Source organism: Coenobita brevimanus, chromosome 62, assembly GCF_032717465.1.
Source record: "Coenobita brevimanus isolate Jiangsu-jjx chromosome 62, ASM3271746v2, whole genome shotgun sequence".
Taxonomy (NCBI): Eukaryota; Metazoa; Arthropoda; class Malacostraca; order Decapoda; family Coenobitidae; genus Coenobita; species Coenobita brevimanus.
Genome location: NC_137015.1, coordinates 29,484,109 through 29,504,143, shown reverse-complemented (window position 1 = coordinate 29,504,143; position 20,035 = coordinate 29,484,109). Strand labels below are relative to the sequence as shown.

The 20,035-nt window shown below is 43.4% G+C and overlaps 1 protein-coding gene across 4 annotated transcripts in view; it reads right to left on the bottom strand.

The window, feature by feature from the left end:
* Window positions 1–1,249: 1,249 nt before the first annotated feature.
* Window positions 1,250–20,035, bottom strand: part of Dhps (Deoxyhypusine synthase) — a 257,857-nt gene continuing 239,071 nt past the window's right edge. For all 4 annotated transcript variants that reach the window (XM_080275735.1, XM_080275737.1, XM_080275738.1 and 1 more), the window contains one exon: window positions 1,250–4,165. In XM_080275735.1, the coding sequence (XP_080131861.1) occupies window positions 4,016–4,165 (150 nt within the window). In that variant the 3' untranslated portion in view covers window positions 1,250–4,015. The remainder of the gene's footprint in view (window positions 4,166–20,035) is intronic.

Genomic DNA, 20,035 nt, shown 5'->3' with positions numbered 1-20,035 from the left:
TTGTTTATTGTGTATGACATGGTCATTGAGTCAGTGCAGTTAACCAACTGATGTGTACTCCAGCACTGCACTGGGGAAGAAAAGTTTCCTTTCCAGCATATATATCAGTAAATTTAAGTGTTGGAAAGTTTCTCAAAGGCAGTATATGATTGACACAGACCAGTTGGTAAGTACAGTTTCATTCATTACGAACGGATATACTTGTGTTATTCTGGGCCTTAGAATAGTGAACTGCCCTCTGTTTCTTCTATAATTGGTACTTGTAGATGATTTTACTGAACTTACAAATGAACTCTTATACCGATGGAGGTAATGAAGAACATTTTTTACTCCTCCAGTTTGAAGTCTTTCTTATGCATATGCAATAATTTGAAGCTTTCAAGAATAATAATCAGATTGAAGATGTTACTCTCTACAACCAGAGGACATAATTTTATTTTTACTACCTTTAAACAATATTATTCAGCTAAGGAGACTTCCAACTGGTAGAGCTCTATATAGCATTCATTAACTCTTTCACAACAAGAGACCCTTTCCTAGAATGATTGTGTGGTGGCAGAATGATTCAAATGAAGACTACATCATCAGACTGAAATCGTTTAAGCTTGTTAGGTGACGTATTTTATTAAACTTTTCTTGCTGTCACCCGATTATTTTATTAAATTTATGAAGGATTTGTGGTACTGAAGGAGTGTAATCCGGCTATATACAGTACAGTCTAGTCACCTAAGGCATGGCTGATTGGTTCTGGACCGCGCCCGTGCCATACAAATAACTAAACCTATGGGAAAAGTGGTATTTGGTTCTGGATGTTCGCCCAAAGTCCCCCTTTTCACCCCATTTTTCCCCACTTTACACATGCTCAGAATCAAGCAGTCAATGTACAATTACATGTAACAATGGGCACAACAAAACGGGACAGTGATCAGTCTTGTGTCTAAGTGGGCAATACCACGCACTGCAGATCGAGCGAAAAAAAGCTCAGCCAAGTAGACACAGATCAGCTAAGCGACCAAAACATTAACAATGGCAGAGGCTGCCTGGTCAAGTATTGATTGAAGGAGTTTATTTGAAAAGTTTGTATGCTCGTGTCAACAAAACTCACATTTAACACATTAATAATTATTCTTATACACGTGATGATGATGATGGAAGGCATTATACTTCGTCTTAGCTCAGAGACAGGTGCTTCGTCATAGCTCAGAGACAGGTGCTTCGTCAGTAACCCGTTCATATCAGGTTGATGAACAAACCTATAAGCTAGTCACAATACCCAAAGAATCTTTAATGTTTCATTACCTAACACAATGAATTTGGTGAAGTTTAATCTTCTCATAAGAGAGAAAAAAGGCCACAGTTGGAGCTGAATTGGTCACCGTCTTTGTTTAAAAACAGGGGAGCACGCCAACCACCAGGGGAATTTGCCCATGTTTCAAACCTTGCCGCGCCTGCGCTATAGGTATAGTTTATGTGTGTGGTTTGTTTTTTGGGGTTTGGCACCTTGCCGTGTCATAGAAAACCATGGCACAGAAGCACGCACCGTAGGCAACTAGACTGTATATGTATCCTTTCCAGATCAAAAGGTCAGATTTCAGTTGAACATAGTAAAACTGTCAGAAGATAAAAAAATAAATGAGAAATATGTCATGGAACTGAAGGAGCAAAGCTGGCGAGTTTGGCTTTTCTATTGTAGTGACCTGAATGAAGTAACCTGTTGAATGTGGCTGTATGTTCTGAGATACGGACTTGTGGGTAATGTCCCTTCACTAGGGTGACACATATTTAATTTTTAACATGATAATGTACTGCCATACAATTTTATTCTAGCTGGGAAAGACTTAATAATGGCTGTATCAGACCACTCCACTTTGAAATGTGTCTTCCAATCTGAATAAAATAGTTTGGGCAGAGAAATATAAACTAAGAAAAGACATCCTCATAGTGAAGTGATTTATCTGAATAAAGGTGTCTGGTGGAACTATTTAAAAAAAAAATGTATACATGGGGTTAATCATGTACAAGTATTTAGTTTTTCTAATATAATTATGTACCTGTGATGTTAAATCAGATAATGTTACGTAGGGACTGAGTAATTACTTAAGGTGGTTTTGAAAGAACATAGCTGATTTTGTTAGTAATTCCTTAAACCATGCTATATTGATGCTTTTCACATGGTATTCTCTAAGTCATTTATACTGTAGTTAGGTGTCCTGTTGTGTCATCAGTTGTCTGTTATCAAAATACTGGCCACAGTGCAAGAACAATAACAATAACAATAGTAATATGGTTGAATCAAATTTCTTGTACATAAACAAATTATAATTACAGTGGTTGTATTTTTCCTACATAATTTTAATATATAAAACAATGTTTTACATACAAGGCAAGCTATGTATATATCAGTATTTTTGGTGGTAGGTGGGGACGCTCACCATCCACTCACTCAATGTAGCACTGCTCTCTGGTGACTGCCCTTTCCTCTCTTCCTTCCTCCTCTGTCCTTTCTTTCCTCTTCCTTCTGTCTACAGGTGACTACACTGAGTGACAAGCCAAATGGTTTCCTGTACACAAGCAAACAATTTACTACACTGAGTGGTAACCATATAACCAAATTATGGCACCTGGTGGTTTAATGGGTAATTAAGGCGCTCCTATCGGATTAGGTCAGTGCAGGTTTATATCTAAGGGGTGGGTGGCGTTTATTGCTCATGTAATGCTACTCAGGGATGAGTGAGGCTGGTCACTCATCTTAAAATGTAAGGACCAATTTGCCTGGCCCCAGACTCCTATGCTACTCATAGGGCAATGCAGGATTAGATGATGATGATGACTATAAACCTCAATACTGCTTTATTGACAGAGCAACTGATATATGTACTGAGGAATACACTGCAGGGTGAGGCTGAATGAAATGCCTATGACATTCCAGGGCAATTGATGGGCTTGTCAAGACAGCTTAACCCTTTCCTTGCCAAAATTTCTTGCATCTAAAATTAGTTGTATTCCAAGTAAAATACTGTATCACAGTCAGAGTTCACTCTTTCGGCGGGTACATAAGCTATACAAAACCATTTGAGGCACACAACCATGAAGAGTCAACTACCAAAGCTGAGTTAATAGTATTTTACAAGTCATTAACGTATCCTGTATCTGGGAAGAAATGGTCCTCATAGGGCATTCTGCATAAGGCTGAAACTCCTGTTATATTAGACAAGGTGGTGGTGTTACCTAACCTCAGTCTGTCTGGTAGAGTAGACCCAACGGCCACAGGTAAGCTACTGCTTCTGTGGGGCCATGCTACAGAAACAGTACAGTACATATACAGTGTAGAAATCCAGCATCCCCTTGTGGCTGACAGCACCTTTATAGGGGTTGAACCAGGATCCTTTCCATGGTGAGGTGCTGGGAAGTGTTGAAAAGGTTTGGCTCCTGGGTGGATGGTGCAGCTACTCCACCCAAGGTGCACAGCAGCAACATGTGTTGGTTCATTATCAGTGCCACAGACAGGTAATATGTTCAAAATATAGCATGATGGGCTTGTGCAAGTGGTTGATGTGGTATTTGTAGTCAGCTTTTTTTTTTTTTTTTTTTTTTTTTTTTTTTAAACATTGTGTCTACAATGTTCAGGTGGTCTTTCATTATGTGCCCTTACAGACCAACTTACAGTTTAACTGTCTTGTTTCCACTGTGATTTTTTTCTAGACTATGTTTTGTTCAATATTTCCCTGTGAATAATAACTGTATACTAATAATTAAATCAGTATTATTAAAACATATTTCTGGGTGCAAACACCGCAGTGTGGTAACCATATTCTTTCTTTTTGGTATCACTGGAGTCGGCATTATTAGTTCTACACTTTGCTTTTTGAATGACTACAGCAGCTTCTGATTCAAGCAAAAGCTCATTATAACTTTCCAAATCTTAAATGCATTTTTTCAGTTTGGTCATATTGGTGGCTGACTACTTAGGGTTGTGACTGCCTCATATTTAGTAAATTCTGACTTAATTATGGAACTAGCTGAAATGGTTTGCACTGACTGGTACTTTAGATGATGATGATGAAGCTGATGAAGCTGGTTGATTTGTCAGACAGATGGTGTGGTGGTGGCGGGCAAATGTTTCCCCGACCAACAATGGAAACACCAATGATGCCTCACCATATACCTGCAGATGGCAAGGCAAATCTGCATAAATTTATGGGTTGTTAATACAGAAAACATTGTTAACTTAATCCCTGACCAAACATTTTCAAAACAGATTAGGCACTGACTTCTGTCATTTCTCTCTAGCTGAGTAAAATAATCTGATATTAACCTAAACAAAGTAATGTACTATACCTAAGTACTATGTGTCCATAGTAAGATAAACTGAAATACTGTATATCACTAGAATTTTTCCAAGCAAAATAAAAGTTCACCCTGTAATAGCCAGCATGGCATACAGTAAGGCATCTATAGTACTGCAGTGAAAGGGTTAAGGCCGTAACAGTCAATTTTCCCATACAAAATACACAATAAAGCAACCCAGTGAAGCAAAAGATATAAATTATCATCAACATGCAGTTCTTAACCCGTGACATGTGACTAGCCCCATGAGTACACAATAGGGGCATGCAGCCTACTTCATCTGAGTAGGATTTTTAAAAACACACAAGAAAGATTATTGTACAAGCAGCTTCACATGGTTTTTAAGGGATATTAGGTTTTCTAACATCTCACTTCCCTATGCAGTGACCAAACCAGTAGAGATGGCTTGCAGTCCTAATGGACCCGGGTTCAAATCCTGACTGGTACAGTGAGCAAATTAAAGATTTGAATTTCATTAAAGCAGACTTAACTGATCTACCAGAGGACCCACCAACATGTCGTAAAATCTCTCCCACTAATACCATTACACCAGTCCTGTGTGAGACACCCCTAGCATGTATTCAGTATAGATGATGGATGTTAGCATCTAGGTGGTGACATGTGGAGGTGTATGGTATGTTGGAGGGCTAGTGGGCCTTGGGAACAGGCCCAGAGTCAAACACATTATATATCTATGCTGTGTTCGAGTTGGCATAGGCTTCACCGCTCATTCCCAAGGCCCACTAGCCCTCGAACATACCACACACCTCCACATGTCACCACTTTGGCACTAAAACCCACTATCCATATTTAATACATGCTACACAGGACTGGTGTAAGAGTATTAGTGACAGTGTTTTTACGACATGGAGGTGGGTCTTCTGGTAGATTGTTAGGTCAGCTTTAATGAAATTTAAATCCTTAAACCATTCCCCGTCAGAGCAAGGATTCGAACTTGAGTCCATTAGGACTGCAGACCATCTCTACTGGTTTGGCCACTGCATAGGGATGAGAGATGTTGGTAACCCTAATATACCATAAAAACTGGAACTGGAGCGGTGGCATCTTCGTCGTGGGTCTACCCCCAAAGGCTGTCGAAAAGAAAAGGAGGACAGCATGGGGGCTACACCACCGCAAACCCCCCCGGCCCCTCACGGGGCTTGAGTACCTGGGAGTGGCTTCGGTCGCCCAGGCAAGTACCAAATTTCCCAACACAACACACACAACAACACTATTTTTTCTACACCGAGAAATGATTCCCCGGCTGTCATTTCTCAACGACTTCTTCTAGCTGGGGACATTGAGAGCAATCCAGGACCCACCAACAAATACATATGTCCAATGTGCTCAAAACCTATCACGTCGAGCCGACAGACAAAGGGTTCAGATCAGTGCAATTCCTGCAAGAACTGGACCCATTACACCTGCACAACACTTACATCCAGAAAACATTACACAAACACCTGGACCTGCTCCTTATGCTCCTTCCCCCCACCCACTAACTCCCCCACCAATCCTACTCCTACTTCCTTCACACTTCCACAGCCAAACCCACCAATCCTTCCTACACCATCCAGTCCCCCAACTCCTCCCATTCCAACCCATCCTAATCCACCTCAACCCTTACTTCCATCACAACCTTCTCCTACCCCTGCCCCTCCACCCACACCACCTCCCCCCCCCGTGCTGCAGCAGCCAACACACATCGCACACAAAACATAAACATCCTTCAGTTAAACATAGATGGCATTAACACCAAAAAACAAGAACTCATACAATTCATCAAACAACTGAACATACACACTGCCATCTTACAAGAAACAAAACTACACAGAGCGCAGAAAACACCAACATTTCATAACTTCACCATCATTCGACAAGACCAGGCCGATGGCGGTGGACTCATCACCCTGGTACACAAATTCATCAACTTTGCAGATACCAGTACACACACAAAGTCACTTCTCCCCCCACATGACACCACAACAAAAATACAATCAATTAAAATACGCACTGGTAACAAATCACACAACAATCACTAACACATACATTCCCCCTCCCCCCCGATTGTCCCCCACAATTACTCTCCACAGAAACACCACATCACTAATATACCCATCATCCTCCTGGTTGGTGATTTCAACGCCAAGTCATCAGCCTGGCATGTCAACAACCCTGACACAGACATAGGGCTTGTACTATATTCCCAGACAGATCATCTTTTCATACTGAACAATCTAGACTAACATACCCATATCCCACACCAAGCCCTCTTCCTCCCATCATCTCCAGACATCACCTTCTGCTCCCCAAACCTCGCCCCCACCACATCATGAAGAGTAGTTAAAACCCTAGGTTCTGATCACCTCCCAATCATCATCACTATCAAAACCAGAATCACCCCAGCTGGCCACAAACACACATACACTAAGACAGCCAACTGGGAGGCCTTTGTAATTGAAACAACAACATTTCGAAACACTAAACAGCACACCCATCACAAACATCAACACCGCTGTGCACACTTTCAATACAATTATACAAAACGCAGACAAAAGAGACATCCCTAGAGGCAACAGAAAGAGAGACAACCCCAACTTCACACCAGAAATTCAAGGCCTCATCAGCCAACGGGACACACTGCGACACTCCCCAACACCCCATACACAAGACATCGTACAACAAATACAAAAACTCAACACTCAAATAAATAATAAAATATCAGAACAGCAAACACTAAACTGGAAAAATTACCTCCAAACACTTGACCACAAAACAAACATCAGCAAACTCTACAAAACACTAAACAGCATCACACTTTCCAATAGCAACACCACACAATCACACGCTGCCATCACAACAACAGACATCATACCTTCAAACAAACAACAAGCAAACACTCTCATCAATCACTTTTCAGAATTTAGCCATCTAAACCCCCATCCCGAAGACCAACTTAAGAGACAGTTCCCCACAAACCCAGACTACGCACCTTTCACTTACAACCAGACGAAGCACATCATTAACAATCTCAAGCACTCATCTGCCTGTGGACCAGACAACATAGGCAACATTCAACTTAAATACCTTGGACCACAAGGCATACAAGCACTCACCAACATATCAAACTACTGCTACTCACACAACATAATACCCAACATCTGGAAGCATGGCATTATCATCACTATCCCTAAACCGAACAAAGACCCCACGTTACCCTCCTCACACCGCCCCATCACACTCCTCTGCACCCCCTCTAAAGTCACTGAACGACTGGTACTACAACTAGTCACACCTCACATTCCCCTAGCCCAGTCACAACATGGCTTTAGGCCACAACATTCCACAAACACCCTTCTTACAGACCTTACAGAGAGAGTTTTCGATGGCATGAACTCAGCTTGACCACCACACAGAACACTCCTAACCACACTAGACATTAGCAAAGCTTTTGATGCCATCCCCCGCCACATTTGCAAAGCTTTTGATGCCATCCCCCGCCACAACCTCATAAACAAAATACTCAATGCAAACATGCACAATAACACAAAAAGATGGCTAGCAAACTACGTAGCAGACAGATATGCACAAATAACATTTGACGGTCAGTCTTCTAACATCAGAAACTTCACAAACGGCATCCCCCAAGGATCTGTTTTGTCCCCTACACTCTTGAACCTATACAAGCACAACATACTCACACCCCACACACCACAGATACACATAGCTTCCTATGCAGATGATATAACACTTACATGTACACATCGAAATGCAAACACAGCTGCACACATCATTCAACCTTACCTCAACACACTACACGAATGGTTCACCACAAACAGGCTCAAAATAGCCCCAGCTAAATCTACAGTGACCCTTCTCACAAACTGGACAGCAGAACATGTCACATCCCACACCTCACCATAAACAACACTCCCCTACCACACACACACACACACACACACACACACACACACAAAATCCTTGGCGTAACATACAATACATCAATGTCATTTAAACAACAAATCACAAACATTAAAAATAAAATAACATCAAGACTCAATGCTTTGAGGTCACTTGCCCATACAACATTCGGACACAACAAAGAAACCACCACCACAGTATACAAACAATACATACGTTCAGTGATGAATTATGCAAGCCCTGCCTGGGCTTCTAACCTCACCAAAACACACTACAACACTTTACAGACTATAAAGAGCAAGGCCCTAAAAATAATCACAGGCTGCACAGCTACTACACCCACAGACCACCTACATCAAGAAACCAAAGTCCTCAAAGTCAAGGATCACCCAAACATGAGAGGCACCCAGTTTCTTGCTGCAGCCTCCACAAACCCACAACATCCACTATATTACATGGCAGCACATCCACCCACACCAAGGAACATCAAAACAACACCCAGCACATGATACCATACACAAATACTGTCATCTCTCCCTCCTCGCCCACCTCAGACCAGCTTCCAGAAGCATATCCACACTCAGATCACTCGCCGCTCCATTCAGTCACTTAAAGACAACATACAGCTGCATGCACGGCCTCCTGACATCCACCCTTCTGAATCCTATCTCCCTCGTGAGGACAGGGTCCACCTGGCCAGGCTGTGATGTGGTCACCATCCAGCCCTCTTAAGCTACCAGAAGAGGCTGGATGACTCCGTCGCTGATGCCTGTCCAGCATGCAACGCAGCACTCCATACTAAGCACATTATGAAGACTGCATTGCACACAATCACCTACGCCAACAATGCAACATACATTCTTTGACAGCTCTGTGGGAAAGCCCGGTCTCAGCCATGGCCTTCCTAAGGGACTCAGGGCTGTTCAGCCAGACTGCCTAGGGAACAACAACTACTACTACTACTACTACTACCATAAAAACTGTGAACCTGCTCCTACAAGGAACTTATTGGTGTGTGTGTATAATATATACACACACACTATATTATACAATATATATATATATATATATATATATATATATATACAGTATATATATATATATATATATTATTGCCAGACACCTTAAGCACGTAAGGGATGGCCACAAACAAATTGCCTCCATGTCACTCTGTCCCCCGCCATTTCACTGCCCTGCTCCCAGCTCACACCTCTCTCTCTCATATACCTCTCCACTCCATCTCTCCGTCTCATCCTCGGCCTTCCCCCCCCCCCCTCTACCTCACTCACATACAGTCTCTCACCCTCCATCCTCTCCACATGGCCAAACCACTTTAATTGTGTTTCTCCTAATGCTTCCTATCACATCCACATCCACACCACAGCACTCCTTCTCTTCCTTATTTGTCAGTCTCTCTCTCCATGTGACTCCACATGCTCCTCTCAGGTAACTCATTTCCACTGCTCTCACTCTTGACTTCTGTCCCTCCAACAAGGTCCAAGCTTCACTTCCATATATAAGAGTTGGCATCACAATACTGTCATGCAGTAGCTTTTTCACTTACATGCTCACTTGCCTGTTTCTTATCACTGCTTTCAAGGAACCAGCAACCTTTCCTCCCTTCTGCACCCTTTCAAGCATTTCACCCTCTAAATTTCCATCCTTACTCATCACACTACCCAAGTACTTAAACGCACTCACATTCTCCATCTCCTCCCAATCCAGTCTCACTGCACATTCACTGACTTCACTTCTCTTGAAGACCATCACCTTACTCTTCCCTACATTCACCTTTAGATTCTGTTTCTTACAAACTCTCCCAAACTCATCCACCAAGCCTTGCAGCTCCCCTTCATCCTCAATTAACAACACAGTATCATCTGCAAACAACAGTACAGGGAGTTTCCAAACACTGTCCTCTTTCACTAGGGCTGCTCCAACATCCACTGCCCTACCTTGTATCTCTTTATAACCCCATCCATGTATAGATTGAACAACCATGGAGACATGACAAATCCTTGCTTCAATCCAACCTTCAAACAGAAAAATTCACTCAGTTCACCATCTACATGCACTGCAGCCTTAGCACCCTCATACATACACTTCATGGCCTTCAACAACTTTCCATCTACTCCATATATTCTTAATACTTTCCACAATCTTTGTCTATACACCCTGTCATATGCTTTCTCCAAATGCATGAAGGCAGCATACAATTTCTTTCCCTTCTCTAGAAACTTTTCCACTTAAGATCTAAGAATGAATATCTGATGATTCTGATCTACACAACCTCTTCCCTTCCTAAAACCTCCCTGTTCTTCTCCAACTAATTCCTCTGTTAATTCCATAACTCTTTGAATAAGTATCCTACCATATACTTTTCCTATTACACTAAGAAGGCAAATGCCCCTATGATTACCACACACTTCTTTTTCCCCCTTTCCTTTGTACGGGGGAATAATTATACCTGACTTCCAATCCTCCGGGACTCTACCTTCCTCCCAGGCCAATCTGCACATCTTCTACATTATACTACTATCTCTCCCCCATGTTTCAGCATTTCACCACACACTCCATCAATTCCTGGGGCTTTTCCCATTTTAACTTTCTTCATAGCTTCCATAACTTCCATCCTATTATATATTTACTTATATACAGTCATCCCAGTAAGACCCGAATGCCCAAGTCCCGGACATTTTGGGCTCGGGTCCCCCCCCCCCCCCGAAAAAAAAAGAAAAAAAAAAAAAACTTTTCATCCATACTTTGAATTTGCCGTGCGGTGACGAACAGCTGTGTTTTGGCATGTACTTCCTCCGACATCCGCTAGAGCACCCCTGCATCCTCCCCATTTCATACCTACCTACTGTCATGACTGCACACTTGTTGCTATGGCTGCCCACATGCTCTCTTTTGTGGTGGTGCCCTACCTCCTGCAGGCCCTGCTGTTCCTCTGCTGCCTCTTACTCATGTGTGACAATGGCCTCACCGCCCGAGAAGAGGAAACAAGTGGATCTGACTCTGGAGAAGAAGAGGGAGATACTGCAGAAGGTAGAAGTGGGATGGTCGACTTAACACATCCTCCAAGAATTCAATCTGGCCCGCTCTACCTTGTTCAGTATCGAGAAATCCCAGGACAAAGTCATCCAGTATACGGCAGACTTCGCATCGAAGACCAAATGCAATGTGCACAGGAAGATTATGTACCCTCCCAGGTTTGCAGAAATCGACCGCTCAACGCTGATTTGGTATCATCAACAACATGCTGCTGGTGTGCTGGTGCATGGTACGGAGTTGAAGGCTGCTGCTGAGAAGTTCGCAAGGCTGCATGACACCCCAGACTTCAAGGCACCTGAAGGGTGGCTCTTCGCTTTCAAGCTACAACATGACTTACCAACCGTAAGGCCCATGGCAAAGCTTTGGACGCCAACAAGGATGGAGCTGAAGAGTTTCAGCAGAAGGTGAAGGGCTTGATGGACAGGGAGGGCCTCACTCTCAGTCAAGTCTACAACTCTGGTGAATCTGGTCTGTTCTACTGATCACTGCCCACAAGCAACCTAGCAGAGGAGACAGAAGCATGTACCTGGACGTAAGCTCTCCAAGCAACGGATATCTGCTTTGGGTTGTGCCAATGCTAACAGCATGTACTGGTTCAAGCCCGTTACTGTTGCCCGTGCAAAGCAGTCTCAGTGCCTTCGTGGGTTGATGGATGTCCTTCCTGTCGTTTGGTACCATTCTGTGAAGGCTTGGTTCACAGCCAAGATCTTCAAAGACTGCTTTCACCAGGACTTCGTCAAGGAGGTCATCCATTATCAACCGAACACACTGGGAATCCCATGCAACCTGCACCTGTGCATCCATTCAACAAGAAGTTGGTAGCTGAGAATGGCCGCATTAGGTGCTTGTTTTTGCCAACTAGTACTACTGCTTTCATCCAACCAATGGATCAAGGAATGATCATGGCTTCGAAGAGGCTGTACTGTCTGAAGTTCCTGGATGAGGTGATGGTTGTAATAGAGGAGGAAGATGAGCGCAAGGAGGGACGGGCCACACGAGGCCAGCAGAATGTGGAAAACCTTTGCCGCTACAACCTCTTAAATAACTCATTTCCACCCCTGGGCCAGTGCATGGAGGGAAGACTCTGTCATGACTGGAAAGTGGTTGGTCTCGTCTGCTTCTCAGAGCTGATGTAGTGCACGACTTTCTAGGTTTTGACTTCCATATGCGTCTTGGTGCAGCTGGCGACAAGGTGGATGTGGACAAAGTGCTTGAGTGGTTGGATGACAAGGAGGGCGATCCTGGGTATCAGATCATGTCTCATATTGAGATCGTATCTTCAGTTGCAAGTACAAGTACCCAGCTGGAAGATTCCAACGAGGACAGCAAGGATGATGCAGACTCCTCTCGGCGCGCCACTACTCCAGCCATCCCCAAGCTAAGCACACTCCCGAAGCACGCAAGTTCGTTCTGGACTACCTTGAACATCCGGACTGTGACAGGGAGGTGGGGCCCCTGGGACTTGTGGAGGAAGTGTGTGCTTTTAGGCAGCGCATCATCAATTGCCAGAATCGCTGTTCCTTACACCAATCAACCACTGACACGTTCTTCATGCCCGTGACCCACGCAATGCCCAGCCCTGGCTCCACACCAGTGCCTCACCAAGACCTGCCTTCCACCTCCGAGCCACAGTCCAGCACATCGGCCACGGTGGAGTCTCCACTGGAAGTGAGTTTGCGGCTATCTTCAGAGTCATCTGCAGTGGGTAGCTCGTCGCCACATAACAGTGACGCGCCCCTCGACCACCTGCAACACCTACTCTCTGGCTCTAACAGTGAATAAACAGCAAATACTCGCCACTAAACCACATAGGAATTTACAGTGTTGTGCAGTGTTAAGAACAGAATGTGCAACGTTAAGAAATTAGAATTCAGAGTGCAAAAGGATTAAGTGCAGATTGAAACACTGGCATGTTGAAACTGGTGTGGCACAAGTAAGAAAAGAATGTGCAGTTAAGAAATTAGAATTCAGAGTGCAAAGGATTATGTGCAGAGTACAACACTGGCGTGTTTCAAATGCAGCACAAGTAAGAACAGAATGTGCACTGTTAAACAATTATAATTCAGAGTGGGCTTGTGTTCATTAGTCTAAGTCTCGGAATACAGTGCTCCCTTAACATCCACGGGGGTTAGGTAACAGAGACACCTGCATATGTTAAAAAATCCATGGAGATCTGCTGTCCTCCTTAATAACACCCCTGGACCCCCTTAACCCTTTGGCTGCAGCGGCTCTGATGAAAATGTACTGACGGTGCTCACTGCGGAGAAATAGGAAAAAAGATTGTGTGTTTTCAACATGTGTTTTAACCCACTTATCGTTAATCTTGAAAGCTAAAATTTTTGTCAGACAAACGATAATCTTTCTACTACCATTTGCAACAAACTGCATGTCCGTAGGGACTCGAAGCACAGAAAATGATTTGAGAGAATACAAGGTGTGTTTTGACCGTCTGACACAAGAAATAGCCCAGGGAGGCAGAAGATTCCACCAAACCACAAGATTTTTTCCGTACAAAATAGGGTTACAGCCACGTTACCTCATCACAGTAATTGCAATAATAATAAAAATAAAATACTTCTAGCCAGTCTCCTATGATTTTTTTACGATATTCCAGTGTTTATATTAGACTTTAGCGAAAGTAACGATGTAGGAAAATCATTACAAACTTTATCAAACTTCATGAATGACTTTTATTACTACTTGCTTTTATAAAGCTTACTGATATGATGTCATGAGTCATCTCATAGCATTGCTGCACAGTTTGCAACCGCAAAAATGTTCGCTAGCTAATGCACTTAGCATCATGACTTCTCTGATTATCACAAAAATATCATTATATCACTTGTATTTTATCACTGCTTTGAAAGCAGTGATAAGAAACAGGGAAGTGAGCATGGAAGTGAAAAAGTTACTACATGACAGTATTGTGATACCAACTCTAACGTACGGAAGTGAAGCTTGGACGTTGTTGGAAGGACACAAGTCAAGAGTGAGAGCCGTGGAAATGAGTTATTTAAGAGGAGCCTGTGGAGTCACATGGAAAGACAGGCTGACGAATGAGGATATAAAGGAGCGTTGTGGTGTTGATGTGGATGTGATAGGAAGCGTTATGAGGAACACACTGAGGTGGTTTGGCCATGTGGAGAGGATGGAGCGTCAAAGACTGACGAAGAGAGTGTATGTGAGTGAGGTGGAGGGGGAAAGAGGGAAGGGGAGGCCGAGGATGAGATGGAGAGATGGGGTGGAGAGGTATATGAGAGAGGGGGGTGTGAGTTGGGAGCAGGGCAGTGAAATGGCGGGGGACAGGGCGACTTGGAGGCGATTTGTTTGTGGCCACCCCAAACGGGATTGAGGCGTCTGGCAATAGATAGATAGATAGATAGAATTCAAAATATAATATAAAATAACACTCTCGGCCACTCTCATATGATTTCAGTGCGATCTGGAAGCATATTCCTTCGTATTACTGACGAGAGAGAGAGAGGGGGGGAGGACAGCAAACCGTTTTAGACCAGCTCATCGCGGGGTACAAGAGAGGGGGGTGGAAGGCAGCAAACTGGTTTAGACCAGCTCATCGAGGGTACATGAAAGAAATGAAATACTCTCAGCCCATCCTAACTTTTCCCCTGATGAATTATTGGCATTAATAAATGAAGTGGCCAAAAGGATGAGTGTTATATTTGATTCACTGGATAATGCCATCACTAAAACAGCCATGAACTGTGCCTGGGATAATGTTACATTTGCAGTGAACAGTGTCAGCAGAGTTCAACGAGATAAAATGCTTTAGTAAATCCAGCCCCAGTATTGTACTGTATCCACCCGTGGATATGTAAAACAGTGTATGTTATATCCACCTGCGGATATTTAAAACCGTGTATGTTAAAAATGCAGATGTTAAGAGATGACTGTATTCCCTAAGACATCCGGACATCTGGGACACCAAAAATGGCCAAAAAACATCAATATGCAAAAAAAAGCCATTATGTGTCCATCCCTACTCTAAATTTGAAACGTGGTGATGAACAGCTGTAGTTTGGTGCGTAGTTCCGGCGACATCCGTGAGAGCACCCCTGGATCCTCGCAAGTTCCCGCCTACCTACCGTTGTGGCTGCATGCTAGTCGCTATGGCTGCCCACGTGCTCGCTTTTGTGGTGGACAGTGAATACACTGCAATACCTCGCCACTAGATCACATGGGAATTTAGTGTTGTGCAGTGTTACGAAATTAGAATTCAGAGTGCAAAGGATTAAGTGCAGAGTGCAACACTGACATGTTGCAAGTAAGAACTGAATGTGCAGTGTTAAACAATTTTAATTCACAGTGCAAAGGATAAGTGCAGCACAACACTGGAATACTGTACGTGCTTCAAGTGCACCTTCAAAACTGTCAGAGCCTGAGAGGAGGCAGGTTAATCCTCACGACGGCCGCAGACGTATCGTAAGTACCCTGTACACTGCTAAATATTTTCCACAGTCACTTCCAATTTCTCACTCTCTGGTTCCTTTTCATTTATTTCATGGTTTCTCTCCCTTATTTGTGTGCATAGGATCTTACATAAGTGCTGTGTATATCCGATAAGGAGTTATTGATGTGGCTTTCAAAGTTAGGTTGAGTTGGGGTCTAGAAGTACCTGTCCAGGGGCATTTTTCCCAAGTCCCGGACAAAATCAAGTCCCAGACATGCCTTTGGCTCTATTATGTCGGATCTTGGAGGGATTACTGTATATACGTATATGTACTGTATGTATGTATGTGTATATACAGTATATATATATATATATATATATATATATATATATATATATATATATACACAGTAAGACTTCACTGTAACCAACTAATTGGGGCTCAAATCATTCCGAAAAAAGCAAAATTCCGATAAAAGCGATATCCGGACTTCCCCCTGCTAATCCGGACTTTTTCCGATATATCAGACGTTAGTCTGGATTGCACCAACAGTTTTTGCAGTACTGTACTGTGTTATACCTTCAATACATTAATCAAGTAGTATAATATATAAAATAATACTGTACTGTACACTGATAAACATGTCTTTTATTTCCCTTATTGTGGTGAACATATCTGAAGTGGTCAGGCAGTCCGGACTGCTTCTGGCTTTATCAGACATTTTCCGATATATAGAAATTTAGTCCGGTAACTCCTCGAGTCCGATAAAAGCAAAGCCCAGTCTATTGAGGTCCGTTATATCGAAGTTTTACTGTATAAATATATATATATATATATACAGTACCCTCGCGTCCAACACGCGTTAGTCCAGCACGATTCGGGTCCAGCACGGAGAGCAATTAATTAGTATTATTTAATACGATTTAATTACTGCAACACGAGTGTGTTAGTATAACACCCACAGAGATCCGAGAAGTGGGCAAAATCCGCAGAGTTCACTCTAGCACGATCACCCCCGGTCCAACACGGTCATACTGGACATTCCCATGATGATGATAGCCAATGAAAACTTCTGATCAAGTAGCCTTCCCCGCCCGCTATCGTGACGTGATTGTGATGCCGTCCAATTAAAAACGCCTCTGGTGTCAAGTGATATTTTGTTTAAATTTCTCCCGCCACAGCGCCACTCAGTCGCATAATTGCACTGGAAGGTGCTTTTTTCTTGCTGCATTTTCTGCCCTTGTTACTGCATTTTACCCTGCTCACGATGCCTAGGAAGCCTTCTGAGAACCCCAAGAAGCGTCGGCACCTCCCTCAGGCCACCAAGCTAGAAAGCATCGAGAGGAAGAAGAAAGGGGAGAGGAAAGTTGACATTGCCAAGGCCTACGACATGAATGAAGCCAACGTGATCATAATAAAAAACTAAGACAAGATCCTGGCAGCCCAAGGCTATCACACAGCACTTCATACCAGGTTTGCCGAGGATACGATGGTAAATCGGAACGGTAATGTGGTAAAATTGCCGACGATACCACGGGCATTTGGAATTCATCTGGATGGATTCCTGCCGAGGATACGACGGCCAACCAGTGTGACCAAAACCCAGGCGACTCGACAGAGAATGTATCATACTACAGCATTGAACATTTAGCCTAACACTGAATACATATTAATATTCTGGAAAAAATATCAATCGTTTTGAAACCCTTCTCATCGGTGTGCGTACCAGTTTATAAACAAAGTTGCTTCTCCTTATTCTCTACCGAGTCAGTGACAGCGATCACTTTCCACAGTCACGAGACGGGGCTCTGGCAACAGTGTGAGAAGCATGCACTTTGCCAAGGATTACAGTGCTAGGACAGGCAGAAGCAGGACCTTCCACGGCTGTGGACGAAGATAGTGATTCTGAGTGTGATTTCGAAGGATTTATGAGGGAGGTTGAGGAGGAGCAACAGCCATTACCCGCTAGTGACACCAGCAGCCATCCTCCGGGGACCCAGTACTACCTACAGCCTTGGATACCACCTTCCATTCCCAGCATGCCCACCAACACTATCCTAAAAGGTTAGTTATCATTCATAGCACAGTACCATTTATTATAATTACAATAGTATCAATATATGTATAGGTATATGGTAGGTATTTAGGGTGACTTTTCCGAGGGTTGCTGACATAATTCATTTTTCCCCATAAGCTCTATTGTTAGTCCAACACGTTTTTGGTCCAACACGTGACCCATGCATGACAATATTACCGTGCTGGACGCGAGGGTACTGTATATATATATATATATATATATATATACAGGTAAGCCCTTAATTCACGCAAGGGTTACATTCCCAGACCCTTCGCGTATGTGGTAAATTCGCGTATATGTTCTGCCCTTGTGTGCACATAATTACGCATGTCTACTAAGTATATTACATCTGAATAATACTGTTTATGCACTAAATACACCTTATAAACTGGCATAAAGTATGAAAAACAACAAAAATGTAAGAAATTTAACACTGAAACCCGACAAGCACAGGCGTAGATGAAGACACTTCAGCAGTCTGGTGCACAAGCCCTCACTGCCTCCCATATGCTACATTCTGCCTTCTTTATTGTGGAAACAGTTGACTCATTCACCCCAAACACACGGTTCCAAGCCAGTTCACAGGTGTAGGTGGAGACACTTTAGCATAGTCTGGTGCACTAGCCCTCATTGCCTCCCGTATGCTACGTTCTGCCTTCTTTATTGTAAGAACAGTTGACTCACCCCAAACACACGGTTCCAAGACAATTCACCACGAAGTCAATTCACCATCAAAACATGGACGATTTCCTGTCATTCTATAAATATACTTATTATTGATTAATTACTAAACTAAATTTCAAGGGGATTTTATAACTCATATAAGTAAAAAACTAGTGTACTGTACTTGCTAAATAAACTGGTACGTAAATAAATGACGGGGAATCGTCCTGACAGAGAATTGTTGCCGACATTCCTCCCTTAAGTTTGTCCAACACTTTAACTTTTTCTGTCAACAACATCACTTTACTAGTCCGTTTTGGTGTGTTACCACAAACATCACTAGCACTACACTTAGGTCCCATGTTGGCAGACAAGGCAAGCAATCACTGGAAGGCAGAAAAATAAGCCACAAATAACGATTCGCGAGTCACGCATGGTTCGACCGTCGGATTCAAACTGACTGTGTGGTGTGTGGTGGTAGACCGACCTCCCACACACACACACACACACACACACACACACACACACAAACATACATATATGTATGCACACGGGCAGCAGGTGGGCATTATTATATTTTATTTATTTCTCTCTTATATTCTATCTATATATTACCAGATGCCTCAATCCCGTTTGGGGTGGCCACAAACAAATCGCCTCCAAGTCGCCCTGTCCCCCGCCATTTCATTGCCCTGCTCCCCACTCACACCCCCCCTCTCTCATATACCTCTCCACCCCATCCCTCCATCTCATCCTCGGCCTCCCCCTCCCTCTTCCCCCCTCCACCTCACTCACATACACTCTCTTCGTCAGTCTTTCACCCTCCATCCTCTCCACATGGCCAAACCACCTTAGTGTGTTCCTCCTAACGCTTCCTATCACATCCACATCCACACCACAACGCTCCTTTATATCCTCATTCGTCAGCCTGTCTCTCCATGTGACTCCACAGGCTCCTCTTAAATAACTCATTTCCACTGCTCTCACTCTTGACTTGTGTCCTTCCAACAACGTCCAAGCTTCACTTCTGTACGTTAGAGTTGGTATCACAATACTGTCATGTAGTAACTTTTTCACTTCCATGCTCACTTCCCTGTTTCTTATCACTGCTTTCAAAGAACCAGCAACCTTTCTTCCCTGAAGTACCCTTTCAAGCACTTCACCCTCCAAACCTCCATCCTTACTCATCACACTACCCAAGTACTTAAACGTACTCACAGTTTCCAATTCCTCACCATCCAACCTCGCTGTACATTCACTGATTTCACCTCTCTCAAAGACCACCACTTTACTCTTCCCTACATTCACCTTTAGATTCCGTTTCTTACACACTCTCCCAAACTCATCCACCAAGCCTTGCAGCTCCCCTTCGTCTTCACTCAACAACACAGTATCATCTGCAAACAACAGTATAGGGAGTTTCCAAACACTATCCTCTCTCACCAGGGACACTCCAACATCCACTACCCTACCTTGTACCTCTTTTATTACCCCATCCACGTACAGATTGAACAACCATGCAGACATGACACATCCCTGTTTCAACCCAGCTTTCAAAGAGAAA